The sequence below is a fragment of the Crocodylus siamensis genome, chromosome 2 (assembly GCF_052110815.1).
Source record: "Crocodylus siamensis isolate JL-2025a chromosome 2, ASM5211081v1, whole genome shotgun sequence".
Taxonomy (NCBI): Eukaryota; Metazoa; Chordata; order Crocodylia; family Crocodylidae; genus Crocodylus; species Crocodylus siamensis.
In genome coordinates this window covers 99,776,599-99,799,368 of record NC_143396.1, presented here as the reverse complement: position 1 = coordinate 99,799,368, position 22,770 = coordinate 99,776,599, and the positions used below count along the sequence as shown (strand labels likewise).

Genomic DNA, 22,770 nt, shown 5'->3' with positions numbered 1-22,770 from the left:
AAGTCGGACAAAACCTTTGACCACAGAACTGCAATAGTGGCAGCACTGAATACCAGTCTTAAGTCTCATCAGCAGAGCCCTATCTACTTCTTGTATCATGCTACTGCTTTCCACAAACACCAAACTCAGTTTAAGAAAGGAATGAGAATGCAAAAGTAATTTTCATTTTATCAGCAAAAGCTAGTTTTACCATTCTGTCAGGAAATATGTATGACACAGTAATCAGATCCATTTTTATTAAAAAACTTGCAATAAAATTCCTTGGGATTCACAATCCTTTAACTTTTATAGTTGCAATATTTTACTAATACATAATAACACAGTCTCACGTATTTACATTATAATCTTCTATATAACAAAAATAGCCATGTTGTACTACTGAATAATGATTCCAAATATCAGTCTTAACATTTCAGCATTTCCCCCAACTGAGTCACTGTCTATGCTCTTAAGCATTTACAGTATATAATAAAGCAAAATAAAAGTTAGTGCGCCTCTTGATTTCAGGCAAATCCCTTTAAAGATGATAATTCTCTGACTCCCATATTTTTCAAGAGATATAAAGTGCATTGAAGGGGGAAGATGTATGCATAATAAAATAACAGCAAAAACTTGAAATACATTTGCAATACTGTACAGAAAATAATGCTTAAAAAAAGGCTTGCTTCACAAACCACTACTGCATTGTTTAGGCAGACATTTCACAGCTAGCAAAAGATGCTAAATTAAAAATTGTCTATGCAAATGCCACCATAGAATTTCTTACTGTTTTTGGGCAGATGATTTACAAATCAGGGTGAGTTTGTTTGGAGGACAGAAAAATTTCTTAATGCAGAGGTGAATAGTAATTTCCACTGTCAAAACAGCAAACATTGTACTCTGCAGAAACTGATGATAATGCCAGCTAAGGCGATTCACTTAAACATACAACTCACTCACTATTGGTTTTCAGCAAAACAAGACAGTTTTTGCATGTAGCTAACCACCTCCTCCCCTTTCAGCTTTTGAAGAAAGTATGGGAAGCAGGATTATATTTTAATGTTTAATAATATTTCACTATTATAAAGTACTATTTTCTCAATTGGAAATATTTCAGTAATAATGCACTGAAATACAAAATAAAGTATATCAAGGGCTTAATTTCCCCCCTTTTTTTCTTATTTTTTTTTCTTGGCATTTGCTGGTACTGGTCTGCAATCTGAGAGAGAATACATTGCTAGATAAAACTTTGGAGCCATCGCTGGAGAACAGAATACTTTTGCTCTTCTCTTGAAGTGCGTACTAAATAGTTGCCACTTTTTTTTCATTTTTGTTTAAAAACTACTTTAAATAAAAATTATTATTTTCTGGAAATGGATGGAATGTATATTTTGACAAGTACAAAATCATTTTAAATGTTCTTTAAATACAAGGAACATCTTGCTATAAAAATAACAGACCCTCCCGCCCCCCCCCCCTTCCCCAACTGTATAAAATGGTACAGCCATGTCCAGTTACTAATGTGAAACAGCAAGTGAGGATGGTGGTATGTACACATAGAAAACATGTTGATCGTTCACATCTGTAATAAACTTATACATTCATAGCTACGGAGTATGTCGATCCTGATGCCTGGTAAAAATTATACAAGCTTTAGATAATCAGACAACACCCCCTGCCCCCAAAGAAAAACATTATTCCTTCCTTCCACCTCCCCTTCCCCTGCAATCAGCAAGATGCGACCAATCCACAAGAAAGAGTTTTGAAATACAGGGTTTATGTCAGGTGAAAAGTTCTTGCTTTGGCTTGGTACTCAACCTTGGCAACATCCTTAATGCATCTTTTACTTTTCTTTTTTTAAAATATGGACCAAATTCTTAGTTGCTGAGATACCAAGTCACACTTGGTGACCAAAAGAACGACAGCTCATGTTTAACTTGTTTAATGTAAAGGTTCTAGGGACCATGTTTGAAACCATGCAGTAGAGGGCGATCTTTTCCCTTGTTATCTTGCAATAAGTACCATCTGGATGCACAAATTCCAGACTAAAGAATCCATCTGGTGTTCTTCTTTCAGCTGCAAAAGTGTTGATTAGTTCAGGCAACAGTTTGTTAAAATAAAAAGAACCAGTTGTATTGGATCAACTGTTCAGATTAAAAAAATCCCCCAAACTAACTTCACCCTCTCTTCTATCTCTTGCAAAATATTTCAAGTTATTATTTTAACTATAACTTCAAGAAAACCAATTCACTACAAGACTTGTCCAATATGTGCTTACACATATGACTACGTAAATCAGCTTTCCTCAATAAGGTAATGATCCACCTTTAGCTATCAAAGAGCTGCCCCAGGTAGAGTTGTATATGAAGTCATGTTTATCCTGAAAGCCTCAAGGAACACAGGGCCAATTTTTACTAAGCATTTAAGGTTAACTGGATTGTTGTGGGGAAGACAACTAAGGACCTGATTTTCATTTCCACTATCAAAATGGTGTAAAATGGGCCTCATCTTTGTAATGGTCCAGATTTGGGGGAGGTATAAAAATTACATGTCAGAAACTGGGCTGCCATGCAAAGCTGGTATAAAGCTGACTTGTTACTGCTAGTTAGGACAGACTAGGTCCTTTGGCTAGGCACAGGCACTCAAAACACCCAAGGCAGAATGGATCTGTTACGTGGTTTTCTGTAAGTGGCATAGTTTAGAGAACTAGTGAACAGAGTATACATTGGCCACTCTCTGGGAGGGGTGGGAAGTCCTAGACCAGGTTCTGCCATTTTTAAACCAGTCTGTGTGCACCAAACTTATGTTCTGTTACGGGTATAGACAGGTTTTGTGTGTCAAACTTGTTTTCGATTACAGATATAGGCCGGATTCACTGGTAAAAGTGTAATGTTTGTACTTGGCCTTTGTGTTGAACAAGGGCAGGCTAATGACTGGGTCTTACTTGCTGCCATAGCAACAAGCAGCCAAAAATGCAGCAGAGGATTGGTGTAACATGGGTGTTATCGTGGCAGTGTCCCCCCCCGGCTCCTTCTGCCTGCAAGTTGGGTGGCCCCAAATCCTGTGTGTCTGCTGTGTGATGTATTCTCCGTGGAACAGGTAAAGGTCAGAAGCCCCTGGGGCAGCAATGTAACGCAAAGGCATCACACCAGAGAATCTGGCAGCATCTCTTCTGTTTGTCGGGTCAGCCTCAGCTGGATGCAGCCTGCACTTGTGATAATATGAGCTTGTTATTATATTCCCAGCAGATCTGCAATCTTCACTTTTATAGATATTGGCAGAAATGCCCCCAAACTCAAAAGTAAAGGGTCTAATAAAGGAGAAATAAACCTCAAGCAATCATCTGCTGGTTGGTTTCCTTTCCTTTTGCGCAGGCCATCATTCTTACCTCATTCTGACTTCTATGCTTAGTCCTAAGCTTTCCTGGGGACAGTGAGGAACAAGCCACCTATAAATAAAATCTGGGGAATTCACAGCTGCACAAACTTTTGCCCTGCATATAACATGCATTGTTGTTTCAGTGCAAAGCAACTCTGGCAGTAAGAATCTGAATCTTGTGTTACATAAAAGACTGTAACTGGATCATTGCCTTTTAATAACAAATGATCCTGGGAGAAGAGCTGCAACACACATTAAATGGAGAACCTTCCAAGGGCAGTACATTTGAACATCTACACAAACAAATTACTGTGCATTGAGGGGTCCCACATTTAATGGGAACTGTGTTCTGGAAATTTAGCAGCTGACTTCTGCAATGTAAGGGCTCATACATGTATAAAACAGTCTGCAGGTGCCTGTTAAGCAATTGTGCTATGACTGATGAGTGAAGGTTGGTCTTTTGATCCAGGCATCTTTCTAATTAAGCAAGGTGTTTTAGAGTCAAAAGAAGAGAAGGAGATTTAATAAACAGAAACTCAGGTTTGGTGTGAACAAAAATATTGGCTCCTGAAGCCTTTGTTCCTCAGGAAACTCCTAATTTAGAATTGGATCTGAACCGTTTTCTATGGATCTGCTTCCCTACCATGAATAAGCACCTACCACTAGCACCTCTTGTAATAAGTGGCAAATCCATACCAAAAAACTCTCTCATACAGCTGCTTCCTATGTGTCTGATCCAAAGCTCACTGAAATAAATGCAATGATTTCCACCCAGTCCCATATATGTTTTCAAGGTTTTCCAATTGCTCATATTAAACTAGATTTTGGTGCCATCGTCTTTAACAGCTAAAACCAGTCAGCACTTGCCATCTTCATCTGTTTGCATTCCATTTCATTTTTAAAAGTGGCATCAATCAGTTTACTGCATGTATACATGTAAGCTCAATGCTATATTTTGAATGTGAATATCAATTTATTTAGTCAACACACTATTAGTCCACGATTGTCCCAGTCATTCCTGCATGTTATAAACTATTATGAAGTTGTAATAAAAAAAAAAAATCAATATGTGCTAAATTTTCATCACCAACCAGAATGGATGAATCATGGATGGATACACAGCTGGTGCTAGTGCATCAGACAAAGCCCTACATAAATTATCATTTGCATATACAAATTGACTACTCTGAATAATTTTGCTCAAATGCAAACTTTTGCCCAGGCAACACTTTTATGTGGCTAATTTGCTAAGGAGGCTATTTGGGAAGTAGCTTCATTAAACTCATAAAAGCAAGGGAAATTCAGAATCCAGGCTCTGTCTGCTCTAATTCACATAGACAACGCCTGGTCCCTGAAGCCTTCAGGCTTCCTGAACTACACAGCTGCTGAGGTTGCTACTTTTCCAGAGGGGGAAAGTGCCCATTCAGTAACAATTCCTGCATGTCAGGACTGCCCAGGATTGTTCCCTTATAGAGCTAAAGGAGAAGTCTCTGACCAGCACAAAGAATTTTGGGAATGGGAAATGAGCTCAGCAGTTATGTGACTGGGCTCTCCGCCATTGAGAAAATCTGTGAGGCTCATACAAGTTGTTCTTCAGTGAAAGAGAACAGAAGGTTTCACCAAGGTGATGATTTCCCACCATTCATCCAGGTTGCGAATGGGAAACAAAAGAGACGATCACTTGGATGAAAGGACCAGCAAGAATGTGGGGAGAAGCAAGATGATCAGTGATGGGCAACCTTTTTCCTTAAAGCATTGATCAAGCCAGTGATAGCCTACATGAGATTATTCTAGCATGAGAACTTAACTCTCTTGGACTATGGCTCCTCACTGGGATGAAGTGAAATAGTCTCTAGAGAGTTACAGTATGAGGCTGGCAGATTATTTACATGAACTGCCCCCATTTGTAGTGCACCACAGAACTGTATTTTGATATGCAGCAGGCTGACTTGTATCTTAGGCCAGGAAACAGGTTTGCTATGCATCAAGTGTCTGGCACCCGGAAGTATTTTACAATAGACCAAGCCTTTAACATTGTATCCCAGGTTTTGACGTAAGTATGTAGGGACTATAGAACATCTGTACAAGGGTTAATCTTGTATAACATGGCTTGGTCTCACACATCTGCATGTTTAATTTTACACATGTTAATAGTCTAATTAAAGTCCAAAGGACTGCTCACGAGTAAAACTGTGTCTACCCATATATATTTGCAGAATTAGGACCTATATATTACTCATATTCTTCAGTACTCTTTAGCACTTCATAGCCAAAGATTCTGAAGGCATTTTACAAATGTTATATGTAAGAAGATACTTCATCAAGTCCTGTTCAGGAAAGCATCTCCACTTGGAACTGAAGCTTAACTATAGGCATATTGTTAAATCCTGCTGAAATCAAAGGTATTTAAATACAACCATAACATTAAGCCTGTGAACGTGTTCTCCGGAATAGGGAGAGACGTAAGCATGCACTTGCATCAAAGCACAAATTAACACAGAGGTGTAACTAGCAGGTTTGACACCCTGGACAAAACTCTGCTGGGGAGCAGGGTTTCAAGTTTCAGAGAGCAGGGAGGGGAGGGAAGAGGGGAGCACATCAGACTGATCTGCCTTGGGATAGAGATGGGTGGGCAGACACTAGGACCTATGGCAGCACTAGGAAAGTGCCCACAACTGAAGTTCCCTACTGAAGCACACATCTGTGGGCTGGAACCCTTAGCTTAGGTGAGTTTCATTTCTGTTCTTATGTACCATGGCAGCTCTCTATACCACCTAAGCCTTAGTTCAGCATTACTTTCAGGGCTTAAGTGGAGTTTGTCCATCACCTTATGCAGACTCTTTGCAGATGAGTCTCTTTGCAGGGTGAATTCTCATTCAGATTCCTCTGCTGTTAGTGTAGGTGTTGCATGTGGCTGCAGGAAATAGAACATCAGTCAAATACGACAATCTGGTTTTTAAAAACACCAATATTGGCAATTGGTTGGGGTACACCCTGAAACGATCTTTGCTTTTCTTTTTAAGCAGCCTAGATTTCCAAATGATTACATCTCTTATTTAAAAAAATATATTTAAAAAAGTATCTATAAAAAACAAATGATGCTTCACAAGCTATACTTCAGAATCATTATTTGCACAGATTATTTTGCCTAAACTCCTTCTTCAATTTAAGAGCTAATAATACTCAAAATTTAACCTACAAAAGGAACTTTGCATTATAAAGGAAGTCCCCACCCCCATTTGTCCTGTAATTTAAGAAAGAATCAGTTATTTTTTTTTAAATTGTCATTAATTTTTTTCTGAGTAAAATCTCATATGTCAACTTTCAGCAGGAAGTAAATTTGTATAACTAAAAGTATGAAGAGGACTAAAATGACAATGTTGAAAGAACCTAATGGTGTTATTTGGAGATGTTGCTTTAACACAATGAAATGAAAATAGCTTTCCATTCCTTGAAATTTTGATATGAGCTGTATTGTTGATTTTACTGACCTACTCAACAGGGGGTAATGTGATTTGAATCATCTGACTGTCAACTGAGACTGTTCACTCTAGTATAATGACAAGATGAAAGTCCTTTTTCATACTTGAATAGTTTTTTTTTGAAACATAAATTGCATTCTGAATACCCAGCTATAAGTAGCACATTTCTACAAATTGTAGTCAAAGATAGAAAAAATCATAAGCATAGGTTAAAACAACTTAGATTTTAGCATTCGTATGATGTCTCTATTTTTATCTCCGACCAGAAAAAAACATCCCGACTTTTTTTGCTGACATTTTTCAGCCACAAATGTATGATAAGTGTCTTATATCACCGCAGTATACAGGGGTCTCTAGAGAGTAGTTAACTAAGGATTCACCTAGATTCTTGGAGCTGATAACAAAGATGTACAAAAACCCAGTTGAAAAAGTAAGGTATACATTTTGGCCACCAGCTTCTACTTTCACCATTTATTCTTTCTGTGATATTACAGGGCATTCCCCCATTCAAATCTGGCCTAACTGTATTTTCTTCAGTCACACAAACAGCAAACGGGTTACTAAGTGTCCTTAGGAAACTGCACATACACTCACTGGCCTGCTGGGCAGAGGTTTCTTTTCAAATTTAAGGAAGTACCGGATTTTAAAGTAGAACCTTTTCCATCAGCTACTGAACCATGGGGAAGAGCATTAATGCACTGGAGGTTGCTAATGGCAGACAACACAGCAAAAGATCGCAAGGACAGGCGAATTCTAATGCTGTTGTTTTTCTCACCCTTACGTGGTACCGTATGCCCCTTTAATGGAGCTCTGCAAACAGAAATCAACATAATGTAGTTTTAAACAACAAGTCAGCAACCTCAATTAATTCAGAGCTTTAGCTCATAAGATAAGGGCCTCTGGAAGATATAATCTCTGAGAACCACTTCAAAAGGATTTAAAATCTTAATGAAAGCAGGCTTCATATTAATACAGGGTGCTGAGGCACCATTTCTCAGTGAAGCCATGCATACTTCATGCAGAAATGTCAAGGCAATAACAAATCCTGGAGACGGATCATGAAGTGACTAGAGAAGAGGAAGTCAAATTTCCAGATTGAATTCTTGAAAAAGCTGGGGTCAGTCAAAGAAAGAAAGTGTCCATCCAGAAAGAACTATAAATAAACATCATCATCATCTTTTTTTTTTTTGAAAAAAGATTGAACAGGCGTAGAAAACACTCAAGCTGTCATTTTAGTTGCATGTTGATGAGCCACTGAAGAGGTACATGACTGTTCTTAAGCATGTGGGAAACCAATCAACTTTCATTTTCCATATGAATGAAATGGACATATGTAGATGATGAAACTGCATCCAGGTAGACACAACTGTTGCTATTGCTTTTCATGGCCATCTCAGAATGGAGTGCACTGGAGTTATAGTGTTCTGGAGGTGCGCGCGTGACTGGTCCAAATCTTTGAAAGCTGACTCTGTCCCTTCCCCTCACCCTTACCATTTAGTTTAGTGAGGAATCGCTGTTTGTTTTTCAAGATTTCACCTCTTCGCAGTCTTGGTCAGTGGAAAGCTCCACATCAGACAGTCCAACCTCCATCGCCATAATCAATGAAATATCTGAGTCGCTGCTCACAGTAGGCTCCTGTTCATCTGAAAGAAGAACAGAGACAGGAATGACATTCAAGCCCTTACATCAGTTTGCCACAGTTATTTAAATGCAGGGGTACTCTGGAAATCTGAATCCAAACCTCCTTGATGTCTGCTTGGATCCTGAAGGTTGTTCTTGATCAATCTTTGCCTGAAATTTTTTTTTAGAAATCACAAAACCCAGACAGGGGTTACCTGTGACTAAAACAAGATTACCAGAACTTTCACTCATTTCTTCCAGTCCTGTAAAGGCTCCTGGCCCTGTCCCCTGGTCCCCAAAATCACCCTTCTCCTCCATGGATAGGGATCTACCAAAATTGCAATTTTGTCCATTTCACGAAATCCGGGATTGCCCACAAAATTGGGCAATGCCCCTGAAATCCACAAGAAAAAAAAAAATACTAGAAAGAAAGTGCTGGCTTCTCAGAGGGAGCCAGTAGTTTTCATGGTGCTGTGGCAGTCCACCAGGGTGAAGTTGCCTGCTTTAAGGACTGCAGAGAGTCTGAGTGCTGCCTCCACCCCTTGCTCCTAATTGGCTGCAATGGCTGCCTGTCATATAGCCCTTCCCCTCTCCACTAGTCAGTGGCAATGGGAGGGGCCACATGACAGGCAGCCCTCACAGCTAATCAGCAGTGATAGGCAGGGCCACCAGGGTCCTCAGCCAATTAGAGGCATGTGAGGCCTGCTGCCCTCCACCTGAGAAATGGCTGCTGAACCCAGCATTTTGCCTATCAAATTGGGGGGCAGCCACCCTGAATTTGGTACGCCCCTATCCATAGATACTTCTTCTCAGTCCCCATCAACTCTCTACAACACCATGGAGATCCCTAAGTTGGTTACACACATTAAACACAGACATACTCCAAGTTGTAGATGAGTTGCAAGTATACTGAAAATATTTAGGGAAATTATATCTCTGTGCTAAGGCCTATTTTCCCAGAATTAGCAGAGACTAGCACAAAGAACCAAATAACTTTTGAACTTGATTAGTGTAAAACAATAAAGTGCATTAAATAAGAAAGAAGTAATTTATGGGGCAGTACCAATTAGTAGTAAGGCAGGTGGGCAGATAAGAGATCTAGGAACCAGATCTTCCCTAGACCATTACATATCGTTCCATCAATGCCTTTCAAGGTTCACTGAAGAATAGGTTTGGTTTGGTTTTCTAGACTCTCAGAATTATTGGAGATTTTTTTTTTAAATTGTACTCTTTTCCCCACACCATATAAACTAGAGGCTTAAAAGCTTAGCTTGGGAACAGAGTTATAAAATAAGTAGGATTCCTATTTATTGTGTGCCACAACCTCAGAAGGAAGTTAAAGGAAGGCAACTGAGTAAGAACACATTTCCTTGCATGCTTGCACTTCTTTGTTTCTGTTCTGTGCTGTTTCATTCATTTTATGCTAGCAAAGCGTGTTTAAGTATGGGTCATCTGAGCAGTTTCGCTTGTCATTAAAAAAATAAAAAAGTGGCCAAGAGGTGAATATACCAGGCAGGATTAAGCTGCTTAGCTGGCATTTGATCAACAGATGTCCCATAGGCAACCACCAGTTCCTGGGTTCTTCCATCCAGGCAGCGCAGTCTATTCCATATTGGGCAGAAGAGTCTTTGCCTCCTGTCTTCCCTCTAGGGCACTGGTTCTCAATCATGTTGACTCAAGGCACCCTTCAGAAAATGCCAGTTCTTAGCATTTATTCTTTCCTTAACTATGGAAAAAAGATAGAGCAAGTCTTCTTTTGTTGCAAAAGAACTCAGAAAGCCTCAGAACTTGGAGTGTTTTTTGATACGATGGATTCCTATCTGAAATCTCTGGGTTTGTTTTCTGAATCGCCTGTAGAAGTCTGCATGCTTAAAAGTGTTAATATTGAGTATCACCCTTAAAAGGATCGCATGGCACCCTGGTTGAGAATCATTGCTTTAAGGACAAAGCAGTAAAAAATAATCTCTTTTGCAAAGACCTGCAGCTATACTCTGGTGACATCTCACTCAGAGTCCCAGGGGTTTTTTTCTTAATCCACCCTGATCTTGATTAAATTTAGAGACAGATCAATTAACCTTCACTTGAGTGCAGATCTCTCTCTATGCTGTATTAATAGAATGAACCACACTTTTTCGTAGCCTGAGCTCTTATTGTAATGCATCCAACTGCTGTTGAAGCCAATGGCTAATCTGCATATTAAATGACCTTAGGAGGCCATCTCTCCACGACAGTACAGAGAGAAGGCGATTCTTTCATAGCTGGCAAAACTGTTTAATTAGGGTGATAATATTTGATGAAGCTAGAGCACTTCTTCCTTTCTTTATTTTTCAGAGCTCATAATTAGATGACAGAAACCAAGCTAGACTAACACTTAAACTAAAAAGTCTAAATACAGATACAAAATTGTAATTTCTTAGATATTCAAACAATACCTTAAGCAAGCCAGAAAAGTGAAACATGCAGTTTGCTCATTTATCCTAAATTAAATGTTACAATCTCCTGTCAGCCATCTCACAATGCCTGTGGAATCTTAAAAAAGTGGTTATTAAAGAAAAAGTGTATATAGTTTCTCATGCTCCTGTCAGAGGTGAGACTTTGGAAAGAAAAGTTAGGAACAGCTGGGTAAGTAAAGGTTAAAATCAATCCCTGCTTATCATTTCTTCCCTCTTTTTATATATAACTAGAAGACAAATAATTAGACACTCATGCTCCTTTATCTCTGTATATACTAGAGGTGTACCGATATATTGACCAGATCGGCACCAACAAAAGGAAAATTGGCATTATTGTCGACTGGCTCTTTTTGGCTGGTGTAGCCGATAATGTCACTGATAAATGCCATGTGCATGTACACAGCTGCAGCATGCATGCGGCCAGGAATGCAGCTGGGCAGCTAGGAGAGCAGCGTCTGCCCAGGAAGTCTCTGAGAGGGGAAAGAGGTGTGTGTGTGGGGGCGCCAACTGAGGCGCCCACAGTGAGGGAGGGAGTGGGGCTGGGGCAGGGTGGAGCATAGGACAGAGCCACAAATGGCCTGCTTGGGGCATGTGTGTGTGTGGGGATCCCACTGCTGCGTGCACCCCTGGGGGAGACATGGGGGGCACGTGCCCCTGGATTTCTGCATGGGGTGAGGGTGGGCTGCCTGCTGTGGGGTCAGGGCCAGGGGCTGTGCTGGCCTCTTCCCAGCAGTGGGGCTGGGCTGGGGCTGTGCTTGCGGTGGGCAAGGGGCAGCGCTGGGGGGGGTGGTATAGGGTAGGCTACAGCCACCCCAAAATTTCCTGTAGACCCCCTTCCCAATGCCCCCCACCACCCACCCCACCCCTAGTGCAGCCCTGACACAGCCTCCCTGCTGGGAAGAGGCCAGCACAGCCCCTGCCCTGAGCCCGCAGTGGGCAGCTTGCCCTCCCACTGAACACAAATCCATGACACATGCCCCCCCCATACCTCCCCTGGGAAAGCACGCAGCAGTGGGGAGCCACCCCCCCACTTCTCCCCCAGATGAGCTGCCTGTGCCTCCGCCCTGTAGCTTGCCCTGGTTGGGCAATGCCTGCCCCTGCCCCAGCCCCACTCGCTTCCTCTCTGTGGGGGCCTCGATAGCCCTGCTCCCTGCATGCCTCTTTTTCCTCACAGACTTACCAGCTGGACACTGCTCTCCAAGCTGGCAGGCTGCATATTGGCTCTCGGATCAGTATCAGCCAATATGGCTGGTTAATAACTGGTCATCGGTATCAGCCAAAAAAATCTTTATTTGTGCACCTCTAGTATATACTCATCAGTATCACAGAAGGTAAAAGCCTGAAATCATTTGCCTTGACCTTCAGTGTTGCCACTGGAAGTGAAGGAAATAGTTTTTGAATGCGTAACATATAATGCAGAAAAACAGCTTTAATTATATTGAATTGTTCGTTGGATCAAAACAGTGAAAAAGTACAAAGTCATATAGTATTTAAACCTATGACAGCATTTTTAGTAACAAAACTTACCTGGGCCTAAAATATACTATTTTAGACCAATGGGCTTTAATGGGAGTTCTATAACTAATAGGATTTTGAAAATGTAACAAAAGATGATATAGACAAATTGAGGTTAGTTTACATTACATTGAGAACATGATACATTCATTATATTACATTGCTTGATCATGTATTAGAACGAACAGCTGGAGGGTTCTCAAGACAAAAGCAATTTTAACCTGAACTAGGTATGAGATGAGAAGTTGAACCACCTGATTTGGGCCTGCTCTCCACAGTTATGCCAAACCATCATGGTGGCTCTCCAGTGCATATGTGGTAGTACTACAGTATACACATTTTTGGTGCTGCAGTGGTATTCAAGGATTCACTTTTTTTCAGGGCCACACAGACACGGAAAGAAAGATCTCATCAGTGTCCCAACAGATGGAGAGAATGGTTGTGGAGACGTGCCTAGTTCTTACGTTTCCACATTCAGAGATGGTAAAAACTTTCCAAACTTGTTTACTTCCATTCTGCCATTAAAGGTTATTTTCTTTGGGGGGAAAAATGAACTGCACTAGCCATTACATAACACTCTGGGTAAAGTCTGCCTTCATAAAAAAGAAAAAATAACCTGTTGTCCAAGTGCTGGTACTGTAAACTACATTGTTGAGAATGAAATTCAGTCAGATGCAATGGGTCATGAAAACTAACATTCAGACAATGCTTTGAGGGTCATATTAATCTATTTCCTCTTTTAAAAGGTTTGCTCATATGCTATAAGAACTTTAGAATTGAATGCTGGAGCCCCATCATTTCAGTCCAGTACATTCAAAAGAAAGGATGCAAGGAAAATGTAAAGGAAAGCCAGTTTCTTCACAGTGAAATTACATTCTTCTTCACAGGCTCAGTGCTGAATCTCATTTGAAAGATGTGAATAACACAAGAAAACAGATGCATCTCTGTGCATTTAATGCATGATCCTGCACCAGAGAAATAATAAGACTTGTCCAGGTGACTTCAGTGGACAGAGGGTGACATCCCATAACATCAGGAGTTATAAGACAAGAGTTTCAACAATTTTCTATCTGGCTGTAAGCAGGGTTCCAGATGAATGATGTCTATGCCAATATGCTCAGTAATACATTCAGACCTCTGATCACATACAGCTCTCCAGAAATGTTTGATGTCTACCAACTGTCCCACTTAGCTGTACTAATAAAAATACAGGCTTCCCAGTTATTTCTTTACCAGATGTACATTACTGTACACCAGCACAACCAGTGAGATTTTCAGGGTAGGAGGCAAATAAACTTTGGCTGAACTGCAAGTATCAAGCAGCTTAGCCAGCATTTGTGTATTCCCATTTTTCATTTCCTATTTATGAATATAGAAACGGTGAATCACATAGTATGTGCCATTAAGAACTCATATGAAATCTTGCAAATGTTGTAATATTAAGGCCTCCATTCTTAGAACTGGGCGAGAATCACAGTTGAGATTTTTTTTTAAAACAGTCTTTTTAGCTCTAGTGGTTGTGCAAGAAAGCTTGAAAATGGGAACAGAAAGGAAATAAAAAGAACCCTGAATTTACGATTCTATAAAAATTTCATGATTTTAAAGGCAAAGTTGTGATTCTGGGTGAGTTGAGCCATGATTTTAGAATGCTTGAGGCAAACCTGCTTAACAATGTGCAGCATAATATTTTACGTTTGAAACTGTAGCTTTTTGTGACATGGGCTTGCAGCAGATGGAGGCAAAGCAGCACATCCTAAGCTAGATTCCTGAGTGTGTTTTACCATCTACCAGAGGTACCTCACTCAGTTTGCCTCTCCAGCTTGAAAGGACATAACTAGCATTGTGTGTTGTGTCGCATAACTTCCAGTGTCACATTCCTTTCAAGCTGGAGAGGCTAACTGCACGTCTCAGTATGCCTAATTCTATGTAGACAATCTCCAGTTGTGTCCTAACCCCTCACGAGAAACCTGAAAGAAAACAAAAAAAATATTTCTAACCTATGCTCTACCTTCAACTTTTTTTTGGTGCTCCACCACTTATTTTGCTATGACTGCATATGGCATAATACAATAATGATGCAGCCATCTCTTTGTAATTTTATTAGGAAAAAACAGTTATATTATCTTGTGGGTATTGATTTCAGGAGAAATATGGATAGATAATATTTAGTTACTTTTGGTGGTTTAAAAGGAAGACAGCAGATGAACAATGTTTATCTATGCTTAAAGGTTTTCCTCATAGCCTGAATAGTTGTATAGATTTTGGAATAAGAAAACTATTAGTAAAAAGAGAGTCAGAAAAATAATAGGCTTCAGCTCCATCCTTTCAGATCAGTTCCAGTAATGTCAAGGAGACACTGACTTCTTCTAACAAGGCAGCTAGTGATTATCCCTGAGAGATGTAAGTCAGTGTAGCTCAGGTGGCATCAAACTCACTCCGTGCTCTGGGTAGGATCTAGAAGACCCATAGCTGATGGTTGTGATGCAAGCAGAAGAGGTAGCAGGGCCAGCCGTGGTAGAGGCAGCAGCAGGGCCAGTCGTGAAGAAAGCAGGGCGAGTGGCCATGGGACAAGTGGCTGCAGGGTATGTGGGGTTGTGTCGGCATAGCTTGTGCTCACCCCGCTACCAGTGACAGCCATACCCAATGAGACCCATAGCCTCAGATTCTGAATCAGATCCTGCCCCTGGCTTGCCAGGAGCCTTGTAGGCTGAAGGGAATGCCTCTGCAGGCTAGATCCAGCCCCTGGACCATACGTTTCACACCCCTGATGTAGCTAATTCTACAACTTGCTCTTGTTCCCTTGCACAGGAGGCAGTCCTGGGGTGCGGTTGGAGCAGATGACCCTGGGTCCATGGAATGGTCCAGGGAACTGTTCCTGCTAGTGCAAGATAGGACAACTCCAGACTTGCTCTTCAGTACACTTTGGGCCAAATCAGCCTCTTCTGTTCCAATTGCAATGGAAGTGTGAAAGTGACAGTAGCTGCTTACAGGGCCAGTGATTGTGCATGCACTTTTGCCATAATGCCCAGGGGTTCAACAGATCACATAAGCATAAATATCAGAAAGCCTATGTACACTAGAAGTTCTCCATGTTATAAATAAAATTTGGCTAGACTTGCTTTTTCCCAGCCCTGGACCTTCACGTATTACTTTGTTATTATATTCTCCCTTGAGAAACCAGGAAAGTATGTCTTAGTACACTGTAAATGAAAGCTGTTATAATTCAGCTGCTAAAAGTGTAACTCAAGTCAAAATTCTTTTCTTCTTCTGGATTAAAACCACAGGCTACAGCAATAGGCTATTCAGTGGGGAGTTGATCTCTGTTCCTTCATATTTTAGCAATGGTCTATGAGCTAATTCAGTTTGCTAAAGAATCCAGTCTTTCATGTACACAATTAAACATTGCATAAAACCACCTAGTTGTTTACAAATTTTTTAAACCTGGACAGTCACATGAATCAGGCAGTAACGAAAAATGAGCATGGGAACACTTATTTATTAGGGCTGTGCGAAGCTTCAGGTGCCGATTTGATTCAGAGGAGATCTGGCCCAATTTGGCAGCTGAATCTCCAAATCTGAATCAAGCAGGGAGACCAGTAAAAAGGTCTGAATTGATTCAAAGCTCTCCAAATCAATTTGGAAAAGAATTGGAGAGATCTGGAGATTCAGGAAGTCCCCACTCGCTGCTGTAGGGAGCTGGACCCAGACTTCATGCTGCTAAGTAGGGGGCAGGGCTGGAGGATGTGGGAGGGGACCATGGGGGGACCTCCGCCAGGCCCCATCCCCTGAGCATCCCCTGACCCCTCGCGTTCTCCCAGCCCTGTCAATGGCTGCCCTGCCTGGCCCCAACATCCTGACTCTTAAAGATAACAAATAAAAAAAAGCCCCGCACTCACCACAGCTGCAGTGGCCATCGGGGTCTCTGAGGGCTCACGTCAGAGTCCCCCATGCAGCATGGGGCAGTGGGGATTTCTCACCTGCCTAGCAACAGCTGGCGAGTGCAGGGATTTTTTTTTTAAGAGCCAGGACGCTGTGGCCAGGTGGGGCAGCCATTGACGGGGCTAGGAGAGCAGACAGGGGATGGGGGCTGTTTGATTCGGAGATTCAGTGGAGGCCGAATTGATTCGGGACAGTGAGTCGAATCACTGAATTGAATCACTGTCCCCTGAATCAGCTGAATTTGAAGCGAATACTAGCCGCTTTGCACATGCCTATTATTTATATACTGTCCATGCTGCTAACTCTAAGATGATGCTCTTTATTTGTGCTAGTTATACTTCTCTTGTACCATCCTTTGATACTTTAATTAATTCTGCCATTCCTTATTGTGAGAAAGAGAAAGAGTCACTGTGCTCCAAAGCACAAGGGCTAAACAAAGGCTCAGCAATCCCAGGTCCAAAGCTCCAAAGAGCCCGGCAGAAATCTCTCTTACCCACATGTTTCTGGAGGGGAGGGGCAGGGAACTTCCATGCCAGTATAAAGAAGAGCCCGGGACAGGAAAGAGGGGGGAGTGTAGAACTGGAAGGAGGAGGAGGAGGAGGAGAAGGAGAAGTGCGCCGACATACGCTACGTGGAACCCTGAGAGCCACGTGGAGAGCTGGTAGGAGACTCTTGCGAGAGTAAACCCTACAGAGGGAACTTAGAGCAAAGACTACTGACTGGGTGGGGCTCAGAACTGTTTGTTTCCATGCCGAGCTGGCCGGCAGAGTTTTCTACCGTAATATCCCTAATAGAGGGGTACTATAGATTTTTGCGGTACTGTAAAGCACGTAAAAGTGGCACAAGCCAAAAATGGTGTCACAGTTGGACCTAATGTGCTAAAAGGGAATCGTGGCAACCTCAACAAAAGGCTCAGAGCCACCAAAGAGAGACTGATCTCACAAAGGTCAATTTGGTTTGCTCTTGGCTAAAAGCAGCCAGAAAAATAAACCAGGCCAGGAGTGCCTGTTTGTTTTCTTCTTTTCCTGACTTTTGTTTTTTTTTTTTTGATTGGAATTGAGGTCACGTTGAAAGACCAACTGGCTGATCAGAACCTGGTGGAACGGGCGAGGGTTTAGGGGTGGCAGAGCCCTCAGGAATGTAGGACCTTCACAGGATGACGGTCAGACTACTCATGGGACTACATGCACAGGTACTGAACCAACTCCTTTAACTTCAAGTTGTGGCAGATGAACGTGGGCATGTAGATCTCCAATTAGAAACAGTCCCACCCTAGTCTATCGGCAGGCGGTGTCCTACAGATCTGCAAGTGACTGAGGTACTTGACACTTATATATGACAATGGAAGTCTGGCTTTGAGGGCATATAAAAACCATTATTAATTAAATTGACCTCTCAGGCATCTTACAAAATTTTGGGTTTATTACAATTTTCTAGCCAGATCCTCAGCTTGTATAAAGTGAAGTTAAGGTCTAAAATCTGGATTGGATGATAAGGAAGCTCATATCATTATACTGTGAAATTCATCCAGCCAAAGCCCTGGAACCAGACAGCTTTAAACTAGACGCAAGTATCCATGCATATGTAGATGCAGGTCTGGCAACCAAATAGGTCCATTTCTCAACTGAATTTATTCAGTGTTCAACATACGGTGCCTCCCTGCTGTCCCACACAAGCATTGCACCAGGGTGACTTCAATAAAATCAGTAGTCTCACATTGGAATAGATCTGGTATAGTTCAAGGAATAATCAAGGCCAGACTGTTATGTTGCCATGAAGTAGTACTTAGGGATTATGAACCCACTTCTGTGTAAAACCAGAGGAATTCCACTGAAGTCAATCAACACTGTGTGCAATTTGGTCCACTGTATTTTATTTGTATTTTCAGGAAAGAGGAGTGGAAGAACAGTTCACGTGTGTTAAAACATGGTCATGGGTATGGGTAATTTAAAGGACTTCCTTCTAAGTTTGCTATATATCTGAAAGTCGCTTTCACTTCCTGCATGTGTCTGAGGTACATTAAATAGATAACAAACCAGGAGATTCTTGATTCATTTGAGAGGCACCTGCTGAACAACTGAGAGAGAGATCTAGAGGAAAAAAGGAAAGGCAGGAAAGTATGCTTTTGGAATTTAACATGAATTAAAAATTAAAGTCTATGCATTCAGAATGCTCCTGATCTTTTGCTATGCTATGCTCTATGTTACTGCGCAGCAACCATGCTTGCTGCAATTCTTCATAGATCTGGAGCAAGGTTTGGGTCTCATTCTGTTTTATCGCCATATTGATGCCTGGTTTTTTCATGGTCCTTAAGTTTTGTTTCAGTAACATACATTCTGGTCCCAAATCCAACATCTGCCAGGCAAACAAATCAATCAGGGTTGATTACCAAGTAATACAGATCCTACAAATTTTACAGCTATGGGTTGTAACTATTACTCCTTCCAATTTTATTGTGCACTATCAAAAGAAAAGTAAGTATACTGAGACAAGACACCACACAGGCAGCTCTCTTGTGTTGTCAGGTCACCTAATGTGTCAGAAACTGTCCACCATGTGTCTTTTCGTTGAATTCTATTCCTAGGATGAATTCTCTCTCTACTCCCACAAATGTTAATTAGATAAGGATTTCATCCCATCCTTTGTTTACTGTTAGCACAATGATGCAGACACTCTGCTGCCTCTGCCATAAACTGCAGAAACTCACAGAATTTGAGCTTCTATTATTCACCACTAAGATCGGCATCCCTGACCTGGAATTTACCCTGGGACATATTCTGTTGGGATGGGGTAGAGTAGTCTGTCTTTTCGTCTGGTTGGCCATGTGGGAAAGTCGCTGTCTTCTTGATGCTTGCAGAATGTAGGGTGCCATGATGTGGAGAAATCGGCATGATGAAAAGATGTTGTCTGTGTTGTGAGTAAAGTGCATGTTGATCTAAACTCAGTGTTTGGGTTTCTTTGGTGGGACCTGAACATAACTGTTTTGGGTGGATTCATATTTATGCACAAATTATTTGCACAGCCCTGTTATCATGATGAGATTATCTCATCAAATGGTGGTGACAGTCACTTCTCCCAAGCTTCATTCTCCTTGCTTCACCTGGGTCTGCCCAATGCCATCTTCTATGTTCTACTGAAGGTTGCACTCTAAGGTCAAAACTTCCAGACCTAAAGCTAGGTTCCTAAATCCATATTTAGGCATCTAAAAATAATATTCAGACTTTCACCTGCAATTCACAAAAGGCATCTGTCAGTAATCAGAAACAAGGCCACTTATATTTAGAACTCTAGCATTAAGCTTTATATTATTAAACCATTAATTATATTGAAAATTCCCCTCAGCCTAAATTATTGATTCACTCCTTTATGGTTGATTAAATCCTTGATTAAATCAATTCATGGGCAGGTATTTAACATTTTTGATTTCTTGCTGTTCAATGGGTGGCCACAGGCCTTCTCTACTGCATACAATTCACAATGTCCTCTGAGGACAGAATTATTAAATTCCTCACTGACTCCTCTGTGGCACTCGTCATCACAGTTTTTTAGCACTTCACAAACAATTTATCCTCACAAGAGCCCTGTGTGAGGGTAGGATATTGTTCTCACCACTTTATACACAAGGAAGTGAGATTGCGGAGATTAATGTCACATGTATCCACTAATTCTGAGTGCCCCATTTCAGATACTTAGGACTGGATTTTCAGGGTACTTAGAATTATATAACTCTTCAATGCATTGAACACACAGCACTCTTCAATTGTAGTGTAAACGCTGACACCCACAGCAAATCAAATGCCAGGGCATCAATTCAGACATTGCCAGGTAATTATTGTCCATCTATGAAAAGTCTGTTTTAAGTGATTCGACTAGCATCACCCAAGATCTCTGGAGCACACCCAGAGGGAGAATCTGGATTTCCAGGGCAGCCTTCAGCTGCCATTGCCATGCGATCTGTCTTCCTTTGCCTGCCAACCCTTGCCCCTACTGCTACAAATGAAGCAGGTATCCTGCTTTCTTCAATATACAACTGAGTCATGTTCAGAGTAGGTCTCTCTTGTGCAGTAAATGAATTATGGGTCTTCTGGCAAAAAAAAGGATATGGTGCAATGAAAGCCTACATCATAATGCATAGATGATTGAATTAAGGTTGCATAGGCAACTTTAATTTCAGCATTTCCTAGTGCTTGATTTTGAACCCTTTTAACAGTCTTCTAGTGTCATCTTTTAGCTTTTTAAAAAAGCAAACTGAATGCCCCCTGGAAATTCAGTTCAGTCTGGTCTATCATAGCACTCTCAGCCATCCCCAGCTCTTAGTTCTGATCACATTACTTTGCCTATTCCAGTGTCCTTGCCAAACTTATCTGTCTTTCCCTTCTACTTACTGCCTGTTCTTTGCCCCAGTCTCTTTCATTTTTGGATTCTTGTCCCCAGCTCTCTGTTTAGAAAGCCCCAACTGTCTCTTTGCTTACAAGTTGTTTTTTTGTTTCGTCTCCCCTCTGCATGGGCCTCATCTTCCTTCACATTTGCTCCTAGTTTCTTTCCAGACTGTTCCAATCACCTTGTGCACCAATCACCTCTTCCAGTCTCAGGGGTCCCCTCCATCCGTCTGGCTTCCAGTCTCTGTCTTCCCCAGTCCCAGTCTCCTTACCCAATCAATCAAAGCCTCCCTATGGTTCTCAGTCCAACTCTCAATGTATCTGAGACCCTTGCACCTTCTAGTCTCAATACTGCCAGACTCCTTCAGAGCCTGAAGGAAAGGGTGAAGCAGGTGGGGGGGGGAACAGAAGTTTAGTTGTACCAGTCCCCCAAGCTTGGGGGATCCCAAAATGTAGATCACTCTTTCCTGTTTCCAAAATGGGAGATGGGGAGCCTATCTAACAGGATGTAAAAGGCTCTAGACTCCTTATCCCACTCTACTAGTTTCCTCCTTCTTATTTTGTCCTCTGTCCTATCTTTGAATCAGATGCATTCTGCCACCTGCAGCTCACTAGTAAGTTGGGAAGGGGAGAAGAGATCATTGAGATTTCAAGAGATCTAGGTTCCATGGTCTCCAACCTTGTGCCCACTCCCATCCCATAAGAGGTCACTTTTACATGTGCTTTGGGGCTTGTCGGGGGAGGGACTTTAATCAGAGCAGCTCTGAGAGTCACTCTAATTAAAGCACCTGTAGCATTTCGTGTATCAGTGTCCCTGCACTTCAAAATGGCAGCAGGAGCACTTTATCTAAAGCTTGCTGAATAAGCTTCAGTTCAAGTGCCTCTGCTGCCATTCTGAAGTGTGGGGACACTGATGCATGAGATGCGGAGGCTGGCTGGACCGTGGTAATTACCATGCTCCAGCAGACTCGATTAACTGAGCAGACTTGATTAATCATTGTAATTACAGCACATTGGAACAGCCTCCTGGCTCGTGTGCAGGCACCCAGAGACTATAGACCTTGCAAGGTTCTTTCTAGTCCAACTTCTCTAAGATATTATGTACAATTCCAAAAAAACCCTCTACTGAGCACACAAAAATGTTGATTTTGCACCCCCCATTGTTTACAGAACAAAACGTGGGCAGTTCTTCACTGGGAAGGCAAAAGGCACAAACCCAAGACAAATTTTAATTCCCTGTTCTGAACAGGATATAGAGGAGTTCAAAGCAATAGAGGCAAGAATTGTTAACATGAGCAAAGCAGTATGTTTTCCTGCTCATTCTAAGAAAAAGCTGAACCATTTTGGCCAAAATTTTCAAGAAAGCCAAAAATCTGCCTGAAGCAGATAGCTGCTCTATGCAATTTCAGTCCAGGTTATAAAGATGGGTAAAGTTATAGCCAGCTGAAAACAGGGTTTCCTACTGGGAAGTGTTGGGTGACATTAGTAATAGCTGGCACTACAAACTGTACCTGTGATATAAACAACAAATGTAACTGTGTGATACAAGAAAACCTAGTATCTTTATTCTATGTATACTTGCTTTCATATTATTACAATCCCTATGTTACCATAATGTTAAAGAATATTAATAATAATTAATAGTTATTATCTTAAGAAATGCCTTAAGGCCCAACAAGACTATGGCCATATTGGGATAGATACTATACAAAGTACCGAATAATTATCATTCCATGATTGCAGCCTATAGGATGTAGTAAAGAGGCCATAATAGACCCTTTTTCTTGCCAAGGGTCATTGTTTCCTCCTGTGGAATATAACAATATACACAGTCCTGCTCCTGCAGACACTGAGTATCTGTGTAACTTTGCTCAAGGGCCTAAGACCTATTAAAGTCAATGCAATGTATTACTTGGGTGAATAAGCTTTGCAAATGCTTAAGTGTTCATAGGCCTGAAGCCTTGTAACAAGAATAACTAACCTCTTTATAAAGTTCCACATATATCTCTTGAGTATCAATATCTT

At 41.4% G+C, this 22,770-nt stretch overlaps 1 protein-coding gene across 1 annotated transcript in view; it reads right to left on the bottom strand.

Annotated features, from left to right (window-relative positions):
* Nucleotides 1–222: 222 nt before the first annotated feature.
* The window catches only part of RNF150 (ring finger protein 150), a 193,371-nt gene continuing 170,823 nt past the window's right edge, over nucleotides 223–22,770 (bottom strand). The window contains exon 7 of the mRNA XM_090036490.1: nucleotides 223–8,482. Within this exon, the coding sequence (XP_089892616.1) occupies nucleotides 8,364–8,482 (119 nt within the window). The 3' untranslated portion in view covers nucleotides 223–8,363. The remainder of the gene's footprint in view (nucleotides 8,483–22,770) is intronic.